This window comes from Elephantulus edwardii, unplaced genomic scaffold, assembly GCF_000299155.1.
Source record: "Elephantulus edwardii isolate Elephantulus edwardi_28Jun2011 unplaced genomic scaffold, EleEdw1.0 scaffold00007, whole genome shotgun sequence".
Taxonomy (NCBI): domain Eukaryota; kingdom Metazoa; phylum Chordata; class Mammalia; order Macroscelidea; family Macroscelididae; genus Elephantulus; species Elephantulus edwardii.
The window spans coordinates 33,647,194-33,660,480 of NW_006399757.1; the positions used below are offsets into that span (position 1 = coordinate 33,647,194).

The 13,287-nt window shown below is 36.1% G+C and overlaps 1 protein-coding gene across 1 annotated transcript in view; it reads left to right on the forward strand.

Moving 5' to 3' along the window:
- KIF20B (kinesin family member 20B) overlaps nt 1-13,287 on the forward strand; it is a 56,754-nt gene that overhangs the window by 21,356 nt on the left and 22,111 nt on the right. Inside the window, exons 11-17 of the mRNA XM_006880406.1 lie at nt 940-1,102; nt 1,561-1,851; nt 5,457-5,596; nt 5,854-5,992; nt 7,082-7,190; nt 8,394-8,452; nt 10,126-10,270. Coding sequence (XP_006880468.1) covers nt 940-1,102; nt 1,561-1,851; nt 5,457-5,596; nt 5,854-5,992; nt 7,082-7,190; nt 8,394-8,452; nt 10,126-10,270 — 1,046 coding nt within the window. The remainder of the gene's footprint in view (nt 1-939; nt 1,103-1,560; nt 1,852-5,456; nt 5,597-5,853; nt 5,993-7,081; nt 7,191-8,393; nt 8,453-10,125; nt 10,271-13,287) is intronic.

Consider the following 13,287-nt stretch of genomic DNA (forward strand, 5'->3'; position numbering starts at 1 on the left):
TAAATTAGCATGCTAGCTTGAATGTTTTATTGACTATGTAAAAGCATTTGACTGTGTGGATCATAATAAATTATGAATAGCATTGATCAGAGTGGGGATTCCAGAAGACGTAATGGAGCCATAGACTAAGAAGCAGTCCTTTGAACAGAAAAAAAGAAACACTGTATATAGTTTAAAATCAAGAAAGGCTCATATCAGAGTTGTATCCTTTAACCATTCCTTATAATCTGTATATATAATCTGTTTAGTGTATATATGTCTGTATATAGTGAGCAAATATTTCAGAAGCTGGGCTATGTGAATTAAAATATGGCATTAGAATTGGTAGAAGACTCATCAACAATATGTGATAAACAGTTGATAACAGCCTGGCTTGCAGTAAAGAAGACTTAGCACTTACTGAACAAGATCAGCCTTCAGTATACTCTCACTGCTGTCAAGCCAGAAGTGACTGACAGCTGACCCTCAAGCAGGTTTTCAGGAGACTAAAATTGCACAGGAAGATACCATCTTTCTCCTGGGAAGTTGCTAGTGGATTCAAACTCTTTACAGATGAAACTATCAGAATTCTTTAATAAAGAAAACAAAATTCTCACAAATTGAGGTTGTCAAGTATTTAATTTTATTTGGATCTAAGGTCAACATCCATAGAAGCAGCAGCAAAGAAAAGAAAATTATGTGTTACCCAGTGCAGATCTGCTGCCAAGAACCTCTTTAAAGTGCTATGAACTTGGAGAAATGATGATAGTTACAGAAAGGCATTAGGTCTTTTGTTCATAGAATCACTATGAGTCATGCTTGACTCGACAGCAATCAACAACAACAATCTGTATAGTGTAGAATTCAAGTTCATGTCATTAGATCAATTCTTTGTAAAATGTATCAATATCCTGACTTCACAAAATTGGTTATAGCTTATTTTTGAAAACTTTTTTGTAGGTTTCAAAAACATGTGCCTTTTCGGGAAAGTAAACTCACCCACTATTTTCAAAGTTTTTTTAACGGTAAAGGGAAAATATGTATGATTGTCAACATCAGCCAGTGTGGTTTTGCCTATGATGAAACACTCAATGTGTTGAAGTTCTCAGCCATTGCACAAAAGGTAAATATTATTAAACTTTTGCAAGATAGATTCAATTTCTTTTGACTATTACAATATTATCTTTTCTTAGAAAAGTATACTTTTTACTGTAAATCTGGGAAATAGTTAATGTAAATAGTTAACAAAATGAAAAGATATGGAAATTTATTAACAGTTGCCTCTGTGAGGCTTAAATGACCTTAATCGGTTACCAATTGTGAGAGTTCTTGGAATGCATTTATTCACTCTGCCATTTTTCTGGTTGATGTAGTGCTCCTAGGTATACCCTGCTGAGTGTTAACTTAAAACTCAAACTAGATTAACCTGCATTTTGCATGTACAGTTAGCCTTTCTTTATATGAATGTTAAAGAGGCTAATTAAAATTCAAGTTGTCATTTGCTTTTAATGTCTAAAATTAACCACCTTTTGACAGCCTTTGGATTTAGTGTTTTAAAATTCACATTGCATATCTTAACAGGTTCTTGTTCCAGATGCTTTTAATACCTCTCTAGAAAAATCTTGTGCACCAGTCAAATCTGCTCAAGCTGTACCAGTAGACATCAATAATTCAGACAGTAAAGCATTACATGTGAAAAGAAGCAGGATTTCTTGGGAAAGTCATCTAGAAGATCTGGCGGAAGATGAAGATATGACTGAGGATCTAGAAAAAACTGAAGAAGGCCAGAATGTGGGAAGTGAATTTACTGAAGAAGATCTAGATCAGACGCTAGAGGAAGACAAAGTTCTTATTACTCGCAGGGAAAAAAGAGTATGTATTAATAGTACTAGCTAACTTAGTACATCATTTTGAAGTTAAAGTTAACAACTCTTAAACCCTCCTCTCTTCCACATTTTTGAACAGCTCAACAAACTTTTTCCACCTTAAATTTATACTTTGAAACTTATAAGAGGTCTGGTAAATTCACCCATTTAATGTTCACCTGGGTTTGCCAATATTAGCATATTGCTGTAATTATTTCAGTTATTTATTATATCAATACACTTTTCCAGACCTTTTGAAATGACAGGGTGACTAAATACTTTAGCATATATAGGCATACCTTGGCAGTACTGTGAGTTCAGAATACTAGTGGCAGCTGCACTGCCATCCCTAAGGTACATGGTTCAAATCCATCTGCTGCTCCATGGGAAAAAAAGATGGGCAGTCTCCTCCCATATGATTTAGTGCCTTTGAAAACCCACTGGAGAATCAACTTTATGTCTGTTCTAATTCAATGGTACATAAAAACAATTAGTTATATAATACCCGTATAAAAGTTATATCTACACTACACTGTACAATGTCATCGTATATGATGATGAGAATTACTAAAATGTGACATATGTATGCAATGAGCACATGCTGTTGGAAAAGTGGTGCTCGTAGACTTAGGCAGCTCAGTTTAAACAGACCAGCAGTTTATCCTTTTGGTGTACACACACACACACACACACACACACACACGTATATATAAAGTTGGAGGCAACCTGATGGCACATAAAAACCATTACACACACAGCATCTGCAAAGCACAGTATGCCTGTATTTTCTGGGAAAGTGAAAAATTTCCTCAAAATCACAAAACTGCTCCTACTCAAGGAATTGAACATTGTTATAGTAATGTAAGGGAGTTCTGGTGGCCCTAGGTAAGGAGCTGCACTTCAAACTGAAGGCAGGCAGTTAGATCCAACAACTGCTCCCCAGAAGCAAGATGGGCAGAAAACCTACTGCAGGGTCAGTGGTGGGATGTTTCTGACTCGATGGTATATAACAACCACAACATAGTGATAATGTTGTTGCTATGTACCATAGAGTCAGAACTGTCCCATAGTGGACCCTTTGGCGGGTTTTCGGAGACATTTAATCACACGCAAGGGGACTGCCCATCCTTCCCCCAAATACAGTGATAAAGTTCATCATATCCACCAATAGTTGAAGGGTCTTTTCCTTGAGAGACTTGTTTTTTTCAGGACAAGGAAAAATGGTAGCATAATGTCTTAGTCCTAGAGACTTCAGATTTTAAAATTTCTTTTACTGACTACCTCCATAAATTCCAAGGGGAGGCATAGGAGGTAGATAATGATTACAGTATAGTTCTTTGCAGCAATCTACAAAAATTTAGTAACTTGAATAAACACAAGTGGAACTCTCGGAGTGTAGCACCTAATATGTTGGGCTGCTAATCAGATCAACGGTTCAGTTCCATCAGTTGTTCATTGGAAGAATGAGGCACTTTGCTCCTGTTAATTTTCACAGCCTTTGAAATCTAATGGAAGGACACCGTGAGTCAGAAGCAAGTCCTTGTCATGACTTTAGTCACCTCTAATCTAGCCTTGACCTTTTTTTGCAATATTGTAAAGAATACTCTCAATCGGGGATTGTCTGATTCCCCCCTCTTGGTATAGATGTATGACTTTTAAGTTAGCATACTATAGACAAAACCCCCTGTTGCCATAGCATTGTTAACCACTCACAGTGACCCTGAAGGATAGAGAGTAGAACTTCTCACTTCTCAGAGGCAAAAATTGTGAGACTTCATGTCACATATTTTCGGCCTGTTTTCAGGAGGGGCCAGTCCCTGAAAAGGCTGTGCTTGGAAAGGCACAGAGTCAGGAGGAGAGAAGGGCCTTCAAGGAGCTGAATGACAACAACGACTGCCACAGCGGATGTGGGCACAGCATAGAGTCTGAGGAGGGACTGTGCTTTCAGTCTGTTGTGCGTAGGGTTGTTATGAGTTGGTATTACTTGATGGCACCTCACAACATTGTAGGGTTTCTGAAGCTGTCAGTGGTTTTAGGAACAGGTTGCCAGATCTTTTGTTCCACAGAACGGCTGATGTATTTGAACTACTGTCTGATAAGCCAGCAGCCCAGTGCTTAATCCATTGCACTACCAGGACACTTAGTAAATATGAAATTTCCTTTCTCCATATCAAGATCCACGTAATGTCTGATTTTGTATTCTCGGTGATCCTAAGTTTTGCTAACTTGATGAGCATATTGTCCCTGAGGTTACTCTCTTTTTAAAACACTTGATCTGGGGGATGATATTTTGAGATCTCATAAATACACTTGCCTTCAGATGTTTAATTTGCAGTTATAAGGGCAAGTGCACATAATATCTCGCCAACACTAGTGGTCCTAAATCTTCATAAGTTTGTCTTGTTTGGTATTCTTATTTTTATGGTAAATAAATTATATTTAAGAACGATTCTCTTTTCCTTGCCCAAATATCATTCACATCGAGTACCAATTCTTTTTATTTTTTTTCCTTCTTGTTGTGTACCGTTGAATTGGATCCAACTGGTACAAGGGGTGATTGCCCCTCCTTTTCCAGAGGAGCATCTGGTGGATTTGAACCATGCACATTTGGGATTGTAGCCAAGTCTTTTTGTTAATCCACTGTACTTATATATCTTCTTACCAGTATTTTGGAAAAACTGGTAAACCTGTGCTGTGGGTATATTTTAATGATGTGAACATACAATGTTCTTTTGGAATGTAGAAGTCTAAATAAAATGCGTGATGTATTAAATATTCTCATTTTAATATTTTTTTTAAGTTTGTTTAAAACTATTATTACACCTCTATTGTTTGGAAATAAGAATGAAAGTTTATGATGCCACAATAGCCCAGTTTGTCTGATCACTGTGCAATTAGACTTTAATTGACTTGGGCTTCTAGTATATAGTACTTTTCTCATAAACCATTAAGAGTCCTACTTTAATTTGGACTAAACTCTGATTAAATTTGAAATGTTATCAAAATTTCTGAATTTACTAATGAAAAGCATTTTATATAAAGTCTTTTTTAACGTTGAATGAATACTTTACAGAAACATTTATAATGTGGGTCTGGTCCTTACTTTCTCTACTTAAGGTATCTGAATGTTACAAAGGCTCTTGAAAGATGTGTGCATTAATGAAATTTCCCAAAGTATTCCCAGTTGGTTAATATTAACTTAGTTCCTTTCCCTTGATGTTGCTAGATAATTAGGAGATGTTTGAGTTAGTAGAAAGCTCATTGTCTTTGAGTTGGGTCTGACTCAGGCTAGCACTCCCTTGGGCTTTTGAGGCTGTAAAGTGCATGAGGGGAGACGGCTCGTCTTCTCCTGCCAAGCGCTTTGTAGGCTCGGTCTACCCAACAAGTGCTGCCTTTTGGTTAACTACACAACTCTGTGGACCCCCAGTGCTTCCTTGAGTGAATACGAGTATCTCCAAAATGTGGAAAATTGTATTTGATGTCCCAGATTAATATATCTTTGCATAATTGTAATCAACTAAATGAAAATAGTAAACATCCTATTTTTCTGGACAGAATTTCTCTTGGGATATATTCGTTCTCTTAAAGAATTTTAATATATATGTATTTTAGAAACTGTTGGACTTAATAGAAAACTTGAAACAAAAACTGATAAATGAAAAAAAGGAAAAATTAACATTGGAATTTAAAATTCGAGAAGAAGTCACGCAAGAGTTTACTCAATATTTGGCTCAAAGGGAAGCTGATTTTAAGTAAGTTGTCTCCTTTATATCTTAGTGAAAAATGATAATTTTAACTTACAGTTTTATATAAATAGTAACTATATTAAGAAAGTGACTTCATTACAGGCTTAAAAATAACTTCATCATCTCCATGATGATAATTAACATTATGTGGGTGAACATTTAAAGTTGTTTTTAGTGTATACTGAATGTATGTAGCCTTAGACTTTACAACTGAAAGTTTTTGCTTTTTCTGTTTCTCAATGGGCTTCATTTATTTTATGAAGGGAAACTCTCCTTCAGGAACGAGAGATAATGGAAGAAAATGCTGAATGTCGTTTGACCATCTTCAAGGATTTGATTGGCAAATGTGACCCTCAAGAAGAACCAAAGAATAAAGATTGTGCTGTGGAAGTTACGGCTCAAGTATGTTAACTGAAATACTAAATATATATACATATAATTGAACCTGTTCATGAACTTGTTCGGTACCATTAAGTTGACTCAGATCATGAAGATCATGAAATTGTATACCACTGACCAAATCCTTGTGCACATTCTGCGTCATCTTCACCGTCTCTGTTGTGTTAAGCCCATTGTTAGAGTCACTGTGTTAATCCATCTCTTTGAGAGTCTTCCTCTCCATCTCTGAACTATTCTAAGTGTGGTGGTAGTATTTGTCTCACCATACTTGCCTCTAAGGAAGGCCCTGACTCCACTTCTGAGACAAAGGGTAGCAAGTTAGATGCACAGCTAACCCAAGGTGGTGCCTCTGGCACGTCATACCCACCAGTTGCTCCTTAGGAGAAAGATCTCCTCCTCTGATTTACAGCCCATGAAAAGCCACTGGAAGGTCAGCTGAGAATTGGTACGAACCTAACAGCAGTGAATGAGAGTTTGCCAGTTCATGGTGTATTTATTACTCCTTCCTAACCTCACCATTCAAATACTTTCCTCTGCAGCCTTCCTTAGTACTTCTTCCACTTTTATAAGCATAAGAATCAGTAATCTTGGAATTTCTATTTTTATTCTTGATTGGATTTTGATTTCTTTATGGGTGCTTCCATGGGTGTTGATTGTTGGTCCAAGTGAAGTGAACTCACAGACAGCCTCAATCTTTTTCTTCATTTATCATATGTTCATGATTATTCCTTAACGACCTATGGTTTGTGATTATTTTTTTTAAATGGAACTTTAATGCCACCTAGTAGACCATACATCCAAAGAGAAAAATGGAACGCATCATTTTTATAATTGGAGGCAGTTCTCTGTAATATTTTAAATTTCAAGTTGTGACTATTTTTGTTTTGATAATTGTCTTCAGTCATTTGGTGTCACGCTGTCAGAGTAAAAGCCACTGTTAACATTAGGCATGTGGTTTTTGCTGTTTTTTAGGGAGGACATAATTGTGTAGGATTTGAAGACATTATTGATTCTCTTCAAGATGATGTCACTGATATTAAGAAACAGGCTGAAATTGCTCACTTATATATTGCATCTCTTGCTGACCCCCAGGAAGCTATTTCTTCTTTAGAAATAAAATTAAATCAAGTTAAAGCTGAGTTAGCTTGGACCAAAGAAGTATTAAACAAAACCCAAGAAAAGCTTAAAAAGAGAGACAATGGTAAGTAAATTGTGTTTTTCTTACTTGGTTTCTATAAACACATAATTAGTACAGTTTGTAAGTGTAAGATGTTCCTGCTTATTTATCACAATGAATGTGACACTCTTCTAATATTTAAAATTTTAGTACTTCTATAACTCTCCCTTAACTTATTCAATATTTTTAGTTTTTACTCTAAGCATTATCTTTACCAGAAAATGAAGCAATAACTTAGGATCTTTATGTTATATGTGTTTGTGTGTCAGCATATGAAATTGCGATTTCTTGTTATCAAGTTATTTCTAGTAATAGTTCATAATCTGCCCTTTTCTGTGTGGAACAGAATGGTTGGGGGAGGGGGAGGTAAACAAGTAAACATTTTCTCTGTCTTTATGATGGTGGATCAGAAAGACACTGGCTACTAGTCTCTGACATACTGGTAGTTGTTTGTTTTTTTTGTGTGTGTGTTTTTCTAATAATTTTAATGAACATTTACAGAGAATTTGGATTTCCATTCATTCATTGCTGCACTTCTCTACCCACCCAGCCCTTCTCTCTCCCCCCACCCCCCAGTTCGCTCCTCTCTTTCAAAAGTAAAAGAAACACTCCTTCCCTGGTACACAATCCTCCCACCGCCCCAAGTACATTCCACTATGCAACCTTAATTGTGGACTCTTGTGATAACCATAATACCCTATCATACGTCGCTTTTAAATTATTCAGTCCCTCATCTGTTTCAGTGCCGTATACACAATTTATCTAGTTTTTCTCAGTCTTACCTCCACCCTGATATCAGTCCCATTTTACAGCAGTGGCACCATGCAATATTTGTCCTTTTGCGACTGAGATATTTCACTCAGCATAATGTCCTCCAGGCTCATCCATTTTGAATAATATTGAATGAGTTCCTTGTTTTTCAATGCAGCATAATATTCCATTGTGTGAATATACCACAGCTTCTCTATCCATTCGTTTGTTGAGACATACTGGTAGTTTTTTACTATATAATATCTTGAGTGGCTATATGAAAGATTTCCTCTTCCCCAATATGATACCCTGGTGGTTAGAATTAGCAGTTGGATGCTGTGTGCATTGAGTTCTGGTAAAAATTTCCTCAAGACAACATCATTTAAGTGTCTGTTGTAACAACTTATATTTCATAGTTATTCTATGATGTGTTTATAGATGCTTATTTTCATTGTTAATCTGTTTTCTATTTTTCAGAATCAGAAAATAGTTTAAGTTCATTGGCTCATGAGGTTGGGAAATCTAATGAGGTAATAATACTTTAAAATGTATGTATTTTTTGGTCTTAATTGTTGTTAGTTGCCATCAAATTGAATCTAAGGCATAGCAACCGTCTGTATGATGATTGAACAAAACCCTGCTACCTGGTGCCAGTCCCATAGTCTCTGAGGTGCTCAAGCACATTGCAGCCATTGCTGCAGTCTCTGTGTTGATCCATCCTGTTAGGCTCTCTTTACTCTGCCTTTACTTTTCCCAGCATGATATCTTTTTCCAAGGACTAACTCTGTTCCTCACGGCATAGCCAACATGTGGAAAGAGTCTTGCTTTGAAAGCATTTTCCTTGCTTCGAAGGAGCATTCTGGCTACACTCCTTCCAAGATCAGTCTGTTTCTTCTTTTGGTACTCTGTGGAACATTGAATATTCTTCACCAGTGTTACCATCCCAAGTCACTGATTCTTACATCTTCCTTTTTCATTGTCCACCCTTCACATGAATATGAAGCAGCTGAAAGTCTGATTTGACTCACGTGTGCCTTAGTGTTGAAACTGACATCCCTGCTCTTCACTACTTTAAAAATGCCTTTAGCAGCAGATTTGCTCAATACAATACATCTTGACAATTTTGCCTGGTTTTACTCATTAAGTATTATCTTTACCAGAAAATTCCTGGATGTTGATTAAGTAGGTATCAAAGTAAAATGATAACCGCTGTCAAACTCAATATTTAAATATTGTTTATTGACTCAGTTGTGAGGACTATCCTTTTAGGAAATCATATGCTTTAACTTAAAAGCATTTAAATGTCTGACTTAGCTCATTGTTAAAGCACTGTGTAGACTGTGTGTCTTTGAAAATACCAGAAACAAAACTATATTTTTAGAAGCTGTGAAGGATAGTGGTTGTTTTTAAGAGACTTTGGTTATGGGGTATCTAGTATGGGAATTCAAGGTTTTAAGTACAAATGTCTAATTGTGTCTAACAATGGATTTAGTGTTTTCATGTTTTTCAAAACATATTTTGAATGTGATTTGTGGGTAAGTGTTTTTGGGAATTTATAGTTATCTCTAAATTCTCAGTCTCCATTGAACATCTTGGAAAATAGAGGGATGACTTAAGTTTTTAGGTATTGGTGTGAAACTAGAGTTAACTGGATTGTTGCAACAATTTTTTGTCTCATGATAAGTGTACAAAGTTCTTTTTACCTTGATTTGCCTAAGTCATCTGTTATTTTGGGGTTGTTGTTATTGTGTGCTGTCAACTCACTTTTCATTGAGTGTCAGAGGTAGAGCGTTGCAAGGGAGGAGATTGCCAGTTCCTCTGCAGAGCAGCTGGTTGATTTGAACTGTGTGTCTTTAGGATTACAGCATAGATTTTTACCATTAGGCCCCAGACCTCCCTGAGACTTAAGAAATAGCTTCGTAAATGTCTTTTAAAGAAAATTATAATAAACTATTAAAAGATTGTTGTGATGGGATAGTCCATAGCAGGCTGTGCTACTAGGAGGAAAACTGCTCGTCTCCAGTGGTTTGGATCTCCCAGTGGCCTGGTGGGACAAAGATGGGCACTTTCCTCCTCAGAAATCCTCTGGAAGGTTGCTATGAGTCAGAACTGATGTGATGGAAGGAAGTTTGAGTTTTTTAGTTGAAATATAGGTAAATTTTGTATTGATAATAGTTTATTCTTTATAAATTACTTTCTTTTACTTTAGGATAAGACTGATACATCTTTAATAATGAATAATGAATTAGATTGTAATGAAACGGTTGAAATTCCTAAGGACAACAAAATTAAGACCTCATTAAGAAGGAAAAGATCAAATGAAGGTGACGAAGATGAACCATCAGCCAAGAAAGGTAATACTGCACCTGCCAGCAGGAGGCCTCTAAGATAGTTAGCTACTGAACTAGTAAAGAGAAAAATCTCAAAAAGGACACTTGCCTGCCTAAGGAAAAAAAATGAAAATCTAAAGGCCACTACTTTTATGCTGATATGTTAAAACCTGTGAGAAGATAGATGCATTTAAAGATATCTTTTATTTTAATAAGTGTTTTTAGGTATTGTGCTTTATCACTTGCTTCTTTCATTTATATGCTTATAATAATTAAGGTGTAACACTCATTATATTGTGGAGTAATTGCATCTATTTCTGCTAAAGTCTCTCTGTTGGTTTTTTTTTTTAAAAAAAAATGCTTGTTCATTTGACCAAAGGCTACTTGATGGTAAAACTTTGAGTTAAATGGTACTAAAGATAATTATCCTTGAGTTGTTATGATTTACCACATCTGTTAAAAAAATGTAAGATGTATCTGTAGTTTATACTCTACCTATTTATTTGAAGTAATATGACAACTTTTTTACCTACTTTAGAGAGAAAAGATACATTGCATTGTCAGTGACTGATCTTTCAGGTGTATATGATTGGGCCTTTCTTCCTAGCCACCTTTAAGTAGATAAGAACCTATAATACTTTGATTAGCAAAGACATTGACTATTTGACAACCCAGAAACTTCACTACAAAGAGTTAGCTTTCTATTTTCTAATGAGATATAACCTTGCTTTGATTTTCATAGCACTATTCTTTGCTTTGGAAAGAGACCTGCTAGTATAGTATAGTATAGTATAGTATAGTATAGTATAGTATAGTATAGTATAGTATACTTAAGATAGGATAGGCTAGGATATAATCTATCAGACTGTTCACAGAAAGGTCAGCAGTTTAAATCCATGAGCCACTCCAGGGGAGAAAGATGCATAGTGTACTCCCATAAGAATTGACAGGCTTGAAAAATCCATTGGCTGTTTCACTGTGAGTTGGAACCCACTTAATGAGAGGGAGTTTGTTCCTTACTTTCAAAGAGTTTAGTTGCACAGTGATTAGAGAGCTCAGCTGATAATGGAAAAAAGATACTATGCTTCTGTTATATTACAGCTTTGTGAACTGTGGGGCAGTTTTATGCTGTCCTGTATGATCTCTGTGAGTTAGAATAGACTGAGTCCTTTCTTCCAGCTTGGTCTTTGCCATAGAGTGGTTGTGAATGTAAGATCAGTAGGTACCTAGGTCAGTAGTAAGCAGGAACAAGTAATTTATACAGCTTGGCTAAAGAGAACCCAATCATGAATAAAAAGATCATCTGGGAACTGTTGTTTTGGTAAGATGCTTGGAGACAACCTACATATATGATGAAAAAGATTATTTTTTAAAAAAATCCTTGAAGTTTTGTAAAGAAGGGCAAATCATTTTAATTTGAAGACTAAGGTGTGCTTGATCCAAGCCATGGTGGTATTTTCAGTTGCTTCCTGTACATCTGAAAATTAGGCAATGAATAATGAAAGACAAATCAGTGCTTCTAAGTAGTGATGTTGGAGAAGGGTACTGACTGAATACCCCACGGAATACCAAATGAACTAAGTCTGCCTTTGGAAAGGTGAGGAATTAGAGAAAAAGAGGAAGCCTCTCAACGAGATGGATTGACACTATAACATGTGCTTGACCCTCTCGGGGATGGTGCTCATGGTGCGGGGTAGGGCCACGGTCAGCTCTGTTACTGACAGAGTCGCTGTGAATTGTAGTCAAGTTGAAGACGCCTAACAACAAGACCATTTAGATGTTTGGGTGAAGGAAAAGTTGTAGATTGTATTTGGAAAATAAAGTTTTCCATATTCGCTACTAAAACCCATCCATGCCCTTAAGTTAACTCTGACTTCTGGCGACTCTCCAGAAGGTTTCCACTTCCTTACCGTAAATGAATTGCTGATGGATTCAAACTGCTGACCTTTGTGTTAGCAGGCTATGTAAGACTCTTGGGAAATTCATGAGACAGACAGACCTAACATGTTTCTTTAAAGAGGAAAATTTCAAGCTAAGCTTCAACTTTTCTAGGTAGTAATCCTTTATACTTTTTAAGTACTCAGTTAACTACTTCATTTGGTAGTTTAAACCCTCCCAGCAGCTTCATGGGAGAAAAACCTAGTGATTTCCATCTCTGAAGAGTATAGCCTAGATGACGGTTGTATGTTGTCACATAGGGTCTCCGAACATCAGGATCAAGCACTAAAAAACATGCTTTTTATTGTAGATAGGACTTTGAAGCAAAGACATTTGATCCCTACTCATTTCAATCAGGTTACCAAATAAAGATATAGGTCAGATGAATAGAGAAATGGTCAGTGTGGGAGAATAGGGCTCGAGAAACATAGGAAGTCAGTTCTACAAAACAGTGTTATATAGAAAATTCACATATAAATGGAAACCTTGACTGAAACCAAAAACAAATCTCAGAAGAGTCAGATTCTTACAAGGTTCGAAGTACTTACTTTCTTAGGGAGACAGTCATCAAACTTTATGGTATCTGAAAGTATACAGAAACATATAGGTAGAAGCAGGTTTTTTGTGTGTATTAAAAGGAGTGAGAATTGTTCTACAATGAATCATCCAATCTTAAAAACCAAACTTAGGGAGTGGACTTGGGGTGGGGGGTGGTATTGTATTTTCCTGGAGTTGCTATGAGTTGTGCTCAACTCAAAGGCAATCAACAACTATATATATAAAATGTTAACAATATTATATTAACAATAATATTAACTATAATCAAAGTTTTAATTATATGCCATGTGTTTAATTCAGTTGAGCCATTTACTATAAAATAAGTGAATAGGGCAAATAGAAGTATTCTTACTGTAAAAATTTAGACATTCAGCCTGAAAGACATTTATTCATTTTAGTTAACTCTTCTCTGCTATTTCTCAGGTTCCTATAATAGCTAGCTCAGGTAGAGTGGTGTTAGTTTGCTATCTTGATCTTCACAACTTTGAGAAAGCTGATAAAATACTATTTTTATTTTGCTTTGGAGATGCAGTCCAAAGAAAGAG